Source organism: Notamacropus eugenii, chromosome 5 (genome assembly GCF_028372415.1).
Source record: "Notamacropus eugenii isolate mMacEug1 chromosome 5, mMacEug1.pri_v2, whole genome shotgun sequence".
In the NCBI taxonomy this organism is placed as follows: domain Eukaryota; kingdom Metazoa; phylum Chordata; class Mammalia; order Diprotodontia; family Macropodidae; genus Notamacropus; species Notamacropus eugenii.
Genome location: NC_092876.1, coordinates 101,514,549 through 101,528,872, shown reverse-complemented (window position 1 = coordinate 101,528,872; position 14,324 = coordinate 101,514,549). Strand labels below are relative to the sequence as shown.

At 39.4% G+C, this 14,324-nt stretch overlaps 1 protein-coding gene across 1 annotated transcript in view; it reads left to right on the top strand.

Annotated features, from left to right (window-relative positions):
• The window catches only part of LHFPL6 (LHFPL tetraspan subfamily member 6), a 284,585-nt gene that overhangs the window by 234,134 nt on the left and 36,127 nt on the right, over positions 1-14,324 (top strand). The window contains exon 3 of the mRNA XM_072610435.1: positions 13,168-13,266. Coding sequence (XP_072466536.1) covers positions 13,168-13,266 — 99 coding nt within the window. The remainder of the gene's footprint in view (positions 1-13,167; positions 13,267-14,324) is intronic.

Here is a 14,324-nt window from a genome sequence, read left to right as displayed (position 1 = left end):
AACTGGTAACAGCACAAAGCTAGCAAAAGAATCTTCTTTCTCTGTGGGAGACTGCTTAAATAAATGACAACATAACCTGCTGTTTCTATCAATTCACAGACATTTATTAAGCACTGTAAAAGCAAGTTCTCCAACATACACAGGAGGACTTACTATCATAGGTTCTTAGATCTGCTTTTCTAAAAGGAAAGGCAACTTTTGAGGGGTCAACAATCACTTTAACCAAGCACATGTATCATTCACTTAGTTCAGGGGAAAAAGTCATCACCTTGAACTTCATAGAAAATACAGAGAAACAAAGATCAACCAATAGACAGGGCTTCCAACTGTCTGACCATATATCACAGATCAACAGACAGATAACTGTCTGACCGTACATACATAGTTACCAGAGAGAGAAGCACCAACATCTGGGCTTTCAAAGCCAGGTGGCTCCTTAGTGGCTGCCCAGAGTCTCATCTGGCCAAACAAACATTTCCAATGAGTAAGACCCAAAGTAGAACCTCACCTCAGAGTATTTGTACATTTTTCAGAGGCAGAGCACTTAGCACAGTGCTTAACACGTGGTGGACGCTATGTAAATGCTAGCTATCATCATTATTATGATGATATTATTTATTCTACCAGTAGATACAATGTATACACATAAAAAGATACAAAATAAAAGTAATTTTGAAGCAAGATGTATCATGTGAGTGTGGGGATCTGGAAGGCTTCCTGTAGGAGGTGGTATTTGAGTTAAGCTGTGAAGGTAATTAGGGGTTCCAAAGAATGTGTGCTAGGCTTCAGGAACAAGCTGGGAAAAGACTTGGAGCTGGAACATGGAAGGCCATGGAATTCTGTGGAAGAAACTTCTCCCTAACCAAAGGAGACAGACCCATTCACATCTATCTCACTAGAGAGTCTCGTGCTTTAAAGTTACTATTTTTTCTCTATCTCTTTGTCTCATCTCTCTCTATCTATCCCTCAGTTTTTCTCAGCTCTCTCTCTGTCTCTTCCTTTGTCATTCTTTCTCTCTGTCTTTGTCTCATCTCTCTGTCTGACCCTTTGTTTCTTTCAGCCCCTCTCGGTCTCTTTCTCTGTTTCTCTCTCTCAGCTCTCTGTCTCTCCCTTTGTCTTTCTCTCTGTCTCTGTCTCTCTCTCAACTCTCTCTTTCTCAGTCTCTGTTTCTCTCAGCTCTGTCTCTCCCTTTGTCTCTGTATCTCTTTGTCTCATCTCTCTCTGTTTCTGTTTCTCTCAGCTTTGTCTCCCTGTCTCTCCCTTTGTCTTTCTCTCTGTCTCATCTCTTTCTGTCTCTCTGTATCTCTCAGTTCTCTCTCTTCCTCTCTCCTCTCTCATGCTTTCTCTCTCCTCTGTGTCTCTGTCTCTCCCTTTGTCTCTCACTGTGTATCTCTGTCTCTCCACCCCCCTCCTATAATCAGGGAAAAGTTTTGTTTTGACACTGACTCGTTTTGTCCTTTACAGTTCTAATGGCTTGCTGATCTCAGTAGATGCAGAGAAGTGACTAATGCCATTAGGTGCACTTTTGCCCCCTTCTTCTCCCTTCCCAAGATTCATGGGCATCTCAACTGTATTAAAATGCTCCATGGGCTGGGTTAGAGGGAATGAAGTATAAGTTTTCCACAATTAAAAAATAATGGTCATAACAAGTAAACCCTCAGGCTGACTGAAGTTGGGATTGATCCTTTAACTCAGTAACTTCTGTACACTGAAGTTTCAAAAGAAAGATTTGGGGGAAATATATAATGTAATTAGACCTATGATGGAAGTGTTTGTACCTTGGCCAAAACTTTTCAGGCTAGCAGGATGTTATTTGAGCCTAGACTGTCTGTCGGGAAAGCTTTCATGTTCAAGTGTCAGGATTAAGACAACATTGTGTAATAAAATGTGTCTGCAAAATATAAATGCCCTTGTCGCAATATTGTTTTACGTGAGCACATCTCTGACCTGAACAGCTGATGCACAAAAGGTTATGATGTTTTTAAATTGTCCCCTTCACACTGACAAATTTTTCCCTAGAGAAGCTGCTGGTTGTCCAAGTTTGGGGTCTCACTCCAAACCTAAGGGTCAAAGTAAAACTGATTCTATTTCTGGTTTTTGTTTTTGGAGGAGGGCAGGTTTTTTTTGGGAAGCATAAAAAAAATCTCTGAGATGAAAATTATTCTTGATTAGTCTGAAAATTCTCTTTTGAATGGGCAGGGAGACCCACTAAGCTCCAACAATTCTTCAGTAGGTTGCAATGACGTTCACATATGGCTTCAGACTTGATGTTCAGGTCTCTGTTAGGACTCCAGGCAAATGACGGCCAAATGAAATAACCATAGGGGTAGATTTCAAGTCATTAAAGCAACTTAATACCTTGTGATTGCACACACATTGTCAAGGCTGGGAAGCTGATTTGTGGTTGTTGGTAGATGAATGATAAAGCATGGAGTCTAGTGAGAATTACATAGAAGCTTATAGGCTGCACAGGGTGCTGAAGTACAAAGAAAGAAAGGAGACTTTCAAATGAGCAGGATGTCTCAATGAAGGATAGAAAGAAATTCACTCTACAATTTCAGTAGAGAGGTTCTGGGCTATTTCTTGTAGTCAATAGCAGAAAGAAAAAACTATTTATCAGAGAATCCCAGTGTTAATTTGTTTTGTTTTCATTTTGTTTCCTAGCATGGTTTTTCTCGTAGAGAGCTGTAAACCCATATCTTCCTACATTTACCCCAGGTGTCTATGACATGAGATTTAAGTCAGAGGAATCAGGGAATTTTCTTTAGCAGCAATGATATCTGATATGCAGGAACCCTATAGGTCTAGAACATTCTAAAGCTCTCTCAAGTTGGCCTCCTAAGCCTGAACAAGAGTAGTGAAAAGAGCACAGGAATGGCAGTTAAGACTCCTAAATTCTAGCCCAGGCTGTGCCCCCAAGTAGTTTCAGTGGCCTTAATGACATGATTTTGAGCCTCATTTTCCTTGTCCATCAAATGGAGATAATGATACTTGTTCTTCTTATCACACAGAGATGTTGGGGAGGATAAACAAAGTAATAGATGTGGAAGTGCTTTGAAAAGTTAAAATTACTGTACAAGTATAAGGTATTATTATTATCATCCCAGAGATTTAATAATAGCTTGCCCCATACTTGTCCCACCCCCTTCCCCCCCACACAGACAGTATCTATATCTTACTCAAATACTGAGCTGCCAAACTCCTGGGGTAAGAAGATATTACTATGAAGTGGGTTAAACTCAGATTTTCGTTTGTCAGAAAATGTTTATGTTAGAATTGCCTAAGCTTGTTTTCATATGACAGACCATCATCAATGTTATATTTTTAAAGGTGCTTAACATATAGCGTGTTGTGAAGATCTTAGATGTAGAGTTCAGGGAGACCTCAGAGACCTCTTAGTCTAGCCTTCTCACTTTATAGATGTGGAACTGAGGCCAAAGGATATTGTGACTTGATCAAGATCATATAAGTAGCAAGTGTCAGACATGAGATGTGAACCCAGAGTCTAGGGTGAGTAATCTTTTCACTGAACAAAATTAACTAAATTCATCTTTCTGCTGGTCATCCTCTGATGACCCATACTGCAAAATTATCCTGAGTATTCTCTTTGCTCCTCTTAGGAGATATTTACCTGACGTCCAGTAGGCCTTATATGTTTCTTTTGGTATATCAAATAGAAAGAGACATGAGGTAAAAAGTATTTGAAATCTATTAGAAATTAAACAAAATCTGCTTGCTATTCTCTTCATGTTAAACACGTATAGCTACACTGTGACTTGGAAGGCAGAAACATGTTGAATTTGACTTTCTGGGGAAGGACACATTACATCAAAGTGCCTATTGAAAAGCCAGTATTTGAGAATTTGCAACTCTTCATGGAGAACAAGGAGGATGATCTGTTAGATAGACTTGACACATTAACCTTGAACAAACATTTTCAGGATCTGATGGATGGATTGGCAACCGAGGTGTTCAGGACTTAGAATATATCCATAACACCAGAGGAACAATTCAAAGCACTGACCAATGTTGAAGACAATATAGCAGCTAAAATTTTGTTCTACAAGTGAGCAAACTGAGTAGTAGCCATTCTGTGCAACCTTCACTCAGTAACTCCGCAAGACTTTTGGGAAGTCCATGCAAAATCACCAGACAAAGATTGATGCTAAAGTGGAGCAGCTAGCTATGGCCAAGCAGCAGTTAAAGAGAGCAAGGGCTGATGCCAAAGCGACAAAGGATGTCAAATTCAAGAGTCATGTGGACTAGAAGAAAAAACTGCTGGCCAAATGAGCAGAATGGTTCATAAAGCTGCACACCCAAGTCACAGACCAAGAAGAAAAGAAGCAGGTCACCCTGGGCACATTCAAACTTAGCTCTGAGGATCCCAGGATTAGCATGACCTGGTGTAAGAAGTTTGGGATGCTAGTGGAGAAGATTTATAATAAAACTCCAAGGGAGAAGTTTACGTGGGCAATTGATATGGCAGATGAAGAGTCTAGATGCTAAGCTAGAATTTTTGTATCCATTTCTGAATCTTTGGGGTGAGATTTTCAATTATTAAACAACATTGGTAGGAATTTTGTACAATGATTATTAAAGATATTTTTGGTTCTGCGAAAAGAAAAGTAGAAAGAAAGTAATGAAAAATAAAACAAAACCCTGTGTGTTTGCCACTTGTAATGAATGAGCTCAGATTGGGAGAGGAGGAAGAAATATTCTGTTTATTTCATTTACACAAATGTAGTTTCAAGTTGTACTTTGTTTGCATTTAAGTATTTCATGACTTAGCTATCCATCTAGAAGGAAATTCTCATTTCCATGTTGATGAAACATCTTCTAGGTCTTCAGAAGAGGCGACAGACCTTCTTCTTTCGTTGTTCCATTCAGCCCACATTTATGTAGAGGGAGTAAGAGTCAGTCAGTCACTAGTGAGTCAATAAATATTTATTCAGTCCCTACTATGTGCCAGGCATTATGTTAAGTATTAGAGATACAAAGAAAGGGTAGACTGCCCTGGCAATTAATTGACTTTAAGAGTTCGTCTTTACATCATATAGTTGCATCCAACAATGGAACATGCCCTGTGTATACATGCATCCTCTGTGTACGTGGGAGATAGGGGAGATAAAAGGGTAGAGGAGACTATGGAAGGTGTTGAAGAGAGGCAACACAGAAAATCCTGGGGAATTTCCTTCTTGAAACAAGCTTCTCTAATCTAGTTTGCTCCTCTTTCACCTTCTCTAGTCCCAGGCAGGAAAGGATGGAGTTCAGGAGTTAGAACTAGGAAGACCTGAATTCAAATCTTTCCTCAGATAACTGCTACCTCTATATCTCCTAGCTAACATTTATATAGCACCTACTATGTGTCAGGTACTGTGCTAAAAGGTTTACAAATGTTATCTCATTTTATCCTCACAAAAACCCCTAGGAGGTAGGTGCTATATACTATTTTTCCCCCATTTTACAGATGAGGGAATTGAAACAAGTGGAGGTTTAAGTAAAGTGCTCAAGGTCAACCAGTTAGTCAATGTTGGAGGATGGATATGAACTCAAAATATTATACAATTCCAGAGCTTATTGCATATACAGGCTATATCCCCTTCCATCTTTTTAGCTGGGTTACCTGAACAAGTCACTTAATCTCTCTCAGACTCAATTTAACCATCAGTAAAATGAGAATCATTATAGCAGCTCACTCATAGAAGTCTTGTTAGGATCAAGTAACATGTGAAGGTGTTTTGCAAATCTTAAAATACTATATAAAATCTAGATCTAAGGGAAGACATGGAGATGGGAAATTAAATGCTAAGTTTTGGAAATAGTTAGTATTGGCCACTTTGGCTCGTATATCATATGAGGACACTGATAAGTAATATCTGGAAAGATGGGTTACAGTTAGATTGCATGGGACTTTAAATGTAAGCCTTAGGCATTTTTTATTTTGTCCTAGAGGCAATAGGGGACCACTGAATATTTTTAAACAGAAGGAAAGGGAATAAGTCCCTACTATGTGCTAAGCACTGTGCCAAGAATTTTCCAAATACTATTCCATTTAATCCTTCCAATAACCCTGGGAGATAGGTGCTGTTATTACCCCCCAATTTACAATTGAGGAGACTGAGGCAGAGAGGGGTTAAATAACTTTTCCAGGATCGGACAGCTAGGAAGTATCTGAGGCTAGATTTGAACTCAGGTCTTTCTGACTCCAGGTCCAGTGCTTTATTCACTTCATCACATAGTTGCCTAGCAGAAGCATGGTACAGTCAGTATTGTGGGAGGTTACTAAGCATAGATTAAGATTAGATTGTAGATTACTTATGCAAGATTTGGAAGGAAAATTTTCCATCTTTGCATGCACATGGTTTAAATGAGTCTACCTTTTTCCAACCACCCTTTCTTTCACTTAAAATGCTGGATAATTATGCTTAATGACTTTAAACCATTCTACTGATTCCATCTACCATTGCTCTGAAGTCCTGGCTAGCTAATTGCAGAAGTGCCTGCTAACTGGTTCACAAGTTGAGCACTGGGTCTGGGGCTACATCTAGAATTCTGACATAACACAAAAGAAGGAACAGGGATCACATTGTCAACTAGGCTTCTTCTATGGGGAACATAAAGCAGCCTACTCTAAAAAGAGCATCCTAAGCCAGTGTGGCTCCCTTAAAGGACCAAACCCCACCTCCTGTTCTCTCCCTCCTTCAGCACATGTGGTTTTAGTTTTATTATTTTTTTTTTTAAGAAAGAGAAAGTAAAGGCAGTTTTCTGGGCCAGTGAGGATGGCAAATGATCTGTATATAAATTAGCTTACAGGGCCTTTGAGATGATCTGTCAGCACCTTCCTGAGAAAATGCCCAGATGACATACCACAAGATTGAGGGGTATCCATGTGAATTAGAGAAATTCAGTCTCCTGGGAGCTTCTTGAGGCCATAGTATGTCAGATAAAGATCTGGGGGATGGGTAGATGTGTTCAGAAAACATAAAAGATTAATGGCTGCTGGGCACTAGTGTAACCACTGAGCACATGGTGTTTGGAAAAAGTCATTCATTTTTTTTTAATATGGAAAAAGAATAAATTAATGGTCATGGAAAAAAGTGAAGTCATACGAAATCTTCAAAAAATGTGCTGGAAAGAACTAGGCCTTTATGAGTTTAGCATGAAGGCTCTGTTCTTACCACCTGAGGAGAGAGATTGGCACAGGCTAAGGAGAGAGTTGTGTTGGATTCTTGGCAGGAATCCCATTGTTATGGTAATATTCCTTTGCCTGAGTGTAAGGGTTTATTCTGAATAGACATTTTACAGAAGGGCAAATTCCCAGCATCTACTCCTACTTTGTCCAGTGAACTGTTGATTGAGACTAAGGGTCCATAGACGCTAAGCATTAATTAGTAATAAAAGTAGTTTGCATAAAGGATCATACTTTCCCTATATTATCTCATGTGGGTGGAAGCAAGGCACAGTGGTTAGAGAGGCAACCTTAAAGCCAAGTGGTCCTCTAACACATCTGGTCTCTGTGACCCTGGACGAGTTGCTGAACCACTCAATGTTCTAGGCAACTCTCCAAGACCATAGGTTGTAGAAAGCCATTGACATTGGTTGGTAGAGAGAGTTTACTCATTTGCTAGTTCCCTATGCCAATGAAATCACAAGTATAGCCCCACACCTTCTGTTTCATTATTTACATTCCCTACCTCATGGGAGTATTGTGGAAACAGTGCTTTATAAGCCATGAAGTGCTGTATAAATGTCAGCTACTAAGCTTATTTGATCCCCATGACAAGCTCTTCAGTTAAAAGTATTACTATTCCCATTCTGTAGATAAGAAAACTGAGGTTCAGAAAAGGGAAATATCTACCCAAGGTTACACAACTAATACTTGAGAGAGTCTAATTTGAACCCAAACTTCCTAACTTCAGGTCCAAGCTACTTCTTACTACACCATTGGGCCTCTGAATAAAATTTGTAAGAATTACAGAACTCTCTATCTCAACCCATAGTTACTTAAAGTAACCTAGGACTCATTACATAACATATTAGTGTCATTGTGAATAAAACACCAGTTAAGATACTTTCTATATATATGTACATGGAGAATTCTGACTCATCACCAAAATAACCAGTAATAATCTACAGAATCTATTAATCCATGAAGTGAATCTGTCCAGGGAACTCTCAAAAGCCTATTCTAGTGGAGTAAGCTGTACCACCAAGTAAAGCTTAGAATAGACAGAGATTGCTCTTGAATAGATTTCATTTGTAGCTCAGCATTATTAGAATCACAGAATCTTAGATTTAGATGGGAGAAGTAATTTGATCTCCTAATCTGAACAGGAATCCTCTGTACCAGATCCCTGACATTCTCTGCTAAAATACTTCTAGTGATGAGGAACTCATTCCCTTACAAAGTAGCCCAATCTATTATTTGGCAGCTTTTGTTGTTAGCAGGTTTTTCCTCATATGGAACCAAGTTGCCCACCTGTAACTTTTAGTTCTCATTCTGTCCTCTGAAGTCACATGAAATATATTAGAATTGAGCTCTATATTCCAGATGTGGTCTGACCAGGTCACTGAATATATGGTAGAATTATGACCACCCTTTTCCTAGATCAGGGACAGGTTCTCCACCCTTTGGAGCTTTTAAGCACTCACAATATACTGTTGATTCACGTTAAGTTTACAGTCAAACCTTTCTCAATAATAACAATTGTTAAGGTCTTCCCAGCCTTTACTTGTTGATTGACGATTCAAATTATTTATTTATTCATTTCTAGATTAAATTTCATCTGGTCTATTTCAATCTTGTAGAATTCTGGTCCTGCTATCCTCTATATTAGCTTTCCTGCCCAGCTTTGTGTTAATTGCACATCTGATGTTGATACTTTCTATGTCCTTCCAGTCACTTATGATAGTTAATTTTGCAAGGCTGAAATATGTTCACAATTTTAAACCATCTGTACTATAGCATACTCCATTGGAGTGGACTTTTGAGAATTCTCTGTACAGATCTACCTCATGTATTAGCAGATTTTATAATTACTGGCTATTTTGAAGATGTAGGAAGTTCCAATGTACATATGGAATGCGATGTTTTATTCACACTGACCCTGATAATTCTCCTAAGTTGTCAAATCACTTCAGTCATTCATTCAACAGGCCTTTACTCAGTACCCAGTATGGATAGGACACTGTACTAGACACTTAGAGAAGGTCATGAATCACAGTCACAGACTCATGTATTTTATGCTTTATTAGGAAGCATTGCCACATCCTTACTACTCCTGAGAACCTAGGGCAGGTAGGCACTTTCTCAGCTCTTGATGGATTGATTCTCAGGCATCTGTTACAGTACACTTATCTGTTTGTCTACATCTCTGATCACTCCTCTGATGACTTTCCCTTCTTTTTTTTTCCTTTGCCCTCCCCTGAATCAGAGGCATTTCTCAAGTTTCTGTCCTTGGCCCTCTGCTCTTTTCTCTCTGTGATCATTCTCTCCATTACGTCATCTTCTTTCAGGGCTTCATCTGTCAGCTCTACTTGGATGAGTCCCAGACTCCATCTCCAGCCCTGACTCTTCCCTCCCTTATACTTGTGTCTGATGGCACATCTCATCTTGAATGCCCTTCCATCACTTAAAACACAACATGCCCCAAACTGAACTTGTTGCCTTATGCTGCACTCCCTCCTTGCACTCATCCCCCACGTCTGGTTGCCCTCCTCAACTGCTCCATTCTTGTCAGCAGTGCCATTGTCCTGGTCTCATAGGCTTAGAGTCATTTTGACATCTCTTTCTCCTTCATCTCTTATATCCAATCTGTCACTAAATTCTATTGCATCCTTCAAAATCCCTCTAAGATTTAACCCTTTTTTATTCCCACTGGTACTGTCTCATTCCAGATCCTTTTTATCTCTTGTATTCCCAGCACTCAGCACAATGCTAGGCTCCTTAGATAGATGACTTCTCTGCCTTTGACTCAAAGCAGCATTCTCAGTTCTATCCTATACAGCTTCAACAAACTGATCTTAAAAAAAAAAGTACTAATGTATCCTATTGACCCCTTGTCAATGATTGTAATGATTAAATTAACAATATTGCCACCTAACATTTATGTAGCACTTACATTTTTCAAAGACCTTTCATATATTACTATCTATGAGCTAACCAGAGAAAATATTATCATCCCACTATTATAGAGGAGGAAAGTGATATTGAGAGGTTAGACATTTACCAGGTCATTTCATTTCACTCCATCTTTTAGTTTTCTCTCCTACTGAACTAGAATACCAAGGCCCTTCTAGCTCTACATCTGTAATCTTTGGATACCCAGATCTGTGCACTTTGCTCACTATAACACACTACTCTGTGTATTTCAAGGCTTTCTGTATTAAGACAGTTCTATAACAGGACTGCCAGGTGGTGCAGTGGATGGAGTGCCAGACTTGGAGTCAGGAGGACTCATCATCCTGAGTTCAAATTTGACCTCACACACTTACTAGCTGAGTGACCCTAGACAGGTCACTTAACCCTGTTTGCCTCAGTTTCCTTCTCCGTAAAATAAGCTGGAGAAAGAAATAGCAAAACCCCTCCTGTGTCTTTGCCAAGAAAAGCCCAAGTGAGGTCATGAAAAGTCATGACAAATGACTGAACAACAAAATAATAAGGTATTATATTTTGAGTGAGATCACTAAGAAGTCCCAACCTCTTAAACTTGTGGTTAGCCAAGAGAATGGAAGGTTCTGTTCTCTGGCCCAATTTCATTGCCCCAGGATCATTTACCTTCTTTAAGTTGTAGTGGGAAAATTCCTTCTCAGTAGCCTAAAGAGAAAACTTTCCTCTCTGACCAGTGCTCCCAGGTTCCAGTCTCTGTTCAACTCCTCAGTTCTCTTTCCTAATGCTCAATCTAGGGGCATTTCTGGCACAGTAAGAAAATTGGGTAGTTGGGGAGGAAGGGCGGTCCCCATAAGATTACAAATGCAGGATTGACTGCTCCATCACCCTTGCTGACACCCAGAGGAGAAGTGAAAAACACAAAGAAAAGAAGAACCTTAAACCACTTAAGCAGATGTTCACTGAAAACACCTTAACATGATTCTCAGAGACCCAGGCTCAGATCCCTTCACTGTACAATAGAAAGACTTGAGCCAAAGGGGTGTTTGAATATCAGTTAGTCATAAATTCCCTAGATGTTCCCTCTACCTCTGTCCCCTGGATAGAGTGCTGTAGACATCTTTATCCAAGGTTACGTTAAATTGTCTTGGCAACAGACATCATGTTGATGATATTCAGTTGGAGACAAGAAGATCTGAGTTCACATTTGACCTTAGACACTTACTTGCTATGTGCAAGTCACTTAAACTCTGTCTGCCTCATTTTCCTCAACTGTAAAATAAAAATAATAATAGCACCTTACAGGGCTGTTATAAGAATCCAGTGAGATAATATTTATAAAGCATTGAACACAGTGCCTGGCACATAGTAGGTACTTAATAAATGTTTATTTCTCCCTTTCACCATCATCAACCCAAACATCATTCCCTTCACCAGTATCAATTAGAACCATTCTCCAAACCTTCCACTATACATAAAGCATAGGCTTTCTGTTATCTCTCCCCAGTGCCTGATCTTTCTTGACCCAGATAAGAATCCTATGAAAGCTTGCTGGACATTACTGGTTTGGGTGCTCCCTTCCATCTGGACTCCAAGACACCAGGACCTGTTTCCACCATCCCCAACTGCCTATTTTATTGTATTTCTCCTCCACAAAACTGGAGTGCTTTAATTTTCTCTCTGCAGACTCTGTGTTCTGAGTTGTAGGGCTCAGCCTCCTTTTATTATACCATAGGATCCCAAAACTCAAACTTCATTAAGACACCAGCCATCCTTGCTTGACGTTGAGAAAGAGTATGGCGTTCTATTCTAGCACCAACATAACACAGTGAGATAAGTCCTAAATTGGGAGCCAGTAGACTACTACTTCAAAACAGCAACTCTTCATTATAAGCCAGGGCAACTTTCTACAATTCTCTAGTCCTCAGTTTCTTCACCTGTAAAAGGAGGAGAGTGGGATCTGGTGACCTCTAAGGGCCTTTGTACCTCTTCATTCTTGCATGGAAAGGATGTCATCTGTCAGTTAACAGGATAGGGTCTCATTCTTTTCTTGACATAATGCTTTGTGTACTGACTTACCTCATTGTTGATATTTAGTGACAATAGTAATTATACCTGAGCCCAAAAGGAATTGTTACTTTTAGTCTTGGCCAAAAGATTGTAAATTAGAGCCTGTAGGTAGGAATCAGATACAATCTTGAAAAATTGTATTAGGTCTTGGTGAAAAATGAGAATGAAATTGAATTGAATATCATCAACTCAATGTCTGTTGTCAAGATAATTTAGCATAACCTCAAATAAAAATGTCACTTGTCTTCAGTGTCATCTTCAGACCTCTCAATTTTAGTCCTCCCAAGAAGGAGGACTAAGATTAAAATAAGCCTCTGCCTTCTGTGGTCAGACAGCAAGTGGTTTGGAGGCATATGGATGCTCTGTGAATGTAAAAATTTCCAACAGAGCATAATAATGGGTCATGTGTGGTTCACGAGTTCATTCATTCTACTGAAATTGTTCATGAAAATCTGTCTGTTCTTTTTGCCCTGCTGAAATTGGATGCTGCTGGAGTATTCCATTTTGAATCTGGTGTAAATGAAAAAAGAAATGATAAATGGTGAAGTGAAGCCTAATAGTCACTACTAAGGGTTTCTGGATTACTTGTTCCCAACACACTTGCTGTGTAAGATGGATGATAGAATTGCCAGTAGCTTTTTTCAAACTGACTTGTTTAAACCTTCACAACAATGGCCAACAGTTTCAGCCTTCCTGTCTGGATTCTCTGAAGAAGATTTGCTAAGAGTTTTGGAGTTTTAAAGGTGAAGCTGGAACCAGACTAAGTTGGAATTCTGGTTCTCTTTTCCTTTTAAAATGGGCTTGAAAATTGTAATTGGTATCAAACTGTCCCTTGATTATTAAGGGACCCCATCCAGACTAGTGCTTTATGAACTATAGACCAATGTGATCTTTTCTTGTGTTACTGAATGTTGATTTTACCCAAAGCCTTTATTTAGGGAAACAGTGGTGAGTTGGATGACAACCTTCTTCTCTTATCCTTTCCGCAGGCTTGCTGATTGGGTCTGGCTGCGCTCTCTATCCTCTGGGCTGGGACAGTGAAGAAGTCCGGCAGACCTGTGGTTATATTTCTGATCAGTTTGACCTGGGTAAGAACTTTCACTTGATTTTACTACTTTTATTTTTAAAGTGTTACTAATGCCTCTTCTCTTTACATCAATCATTTTCCAATATGTACCCCTCCTACTACTGAACACTTTTAGTAACAAAGAAAAACAATTAAACAAAACCAACACAGTAATTATGTCCAATAGCAAATCCAACATTCCATAACCCCCACCTCTCTATAAGAGGAAGGAGATGCATTTCTTTTTCAAAAATTAATCATTTTACAGGCCTTTATTATCTTTCTTTCCCATTCTCCTCCCAAATAATTTTTTTAATTAATTAATTTATTTAACTTTTAACATTCATTTTAACAAAATTTTGGGTTCCAAATTTTCTCCCCTTTTGTCCCCTCCCCCCCCCCAAACACCAGGCATTCTAATTGCCCCTATGACCAATCTGCTCTCTCTTCTATCATCCCTCTCTGCCCTTGTCTCCATCTTCTCTTTTTGTCCTGTAGGGCCAGATAACTTTCTATACCCCTTTACCTGTATTTCTTATTTCCTAGTGGCAAGAACATTACCCAACAGTTGTTCCTAACACTTTGAGTTCCAACTTCTTTACCTCCCTCCCTTCCCACCCCTTCCCTTTGGAGGGCAAGCAATTTAATATAGGCAAAATCTGTGTAGTCTTGCAAATGACTTCCATAATAGTTGTGTTGTATAATACTAACTATATTTCCCTCTATCCTATCCTGTCCCCCATTACTTCTATTCTCTTTTGATCCTGTCCCTCCCCATGAGTGTCAACCTCAAATTGCTCCCTCCTCCCCATGTCCTCCCTTCCATCATCCCCCCCACCCTGCTTATCCCCTTATCCCCCACTTTCCTGTATTGTAACATAGGTTTTCATACCAAAATGAGTGTGCATTTTATTCCTTCCTTTAGTGGAATGTGATGAGAGTAAGCTTCATGTTTTTCTCTCACCTCCTCTCTTTATCCCTCCACTAATAAGTCTTTTGCTTGCCTCTTTTATGAGAGATAATTTGCCCCATTCCATTTCTCCCTTTCTCCTCCCAATATATTTCTCTCTCACTGCTTGA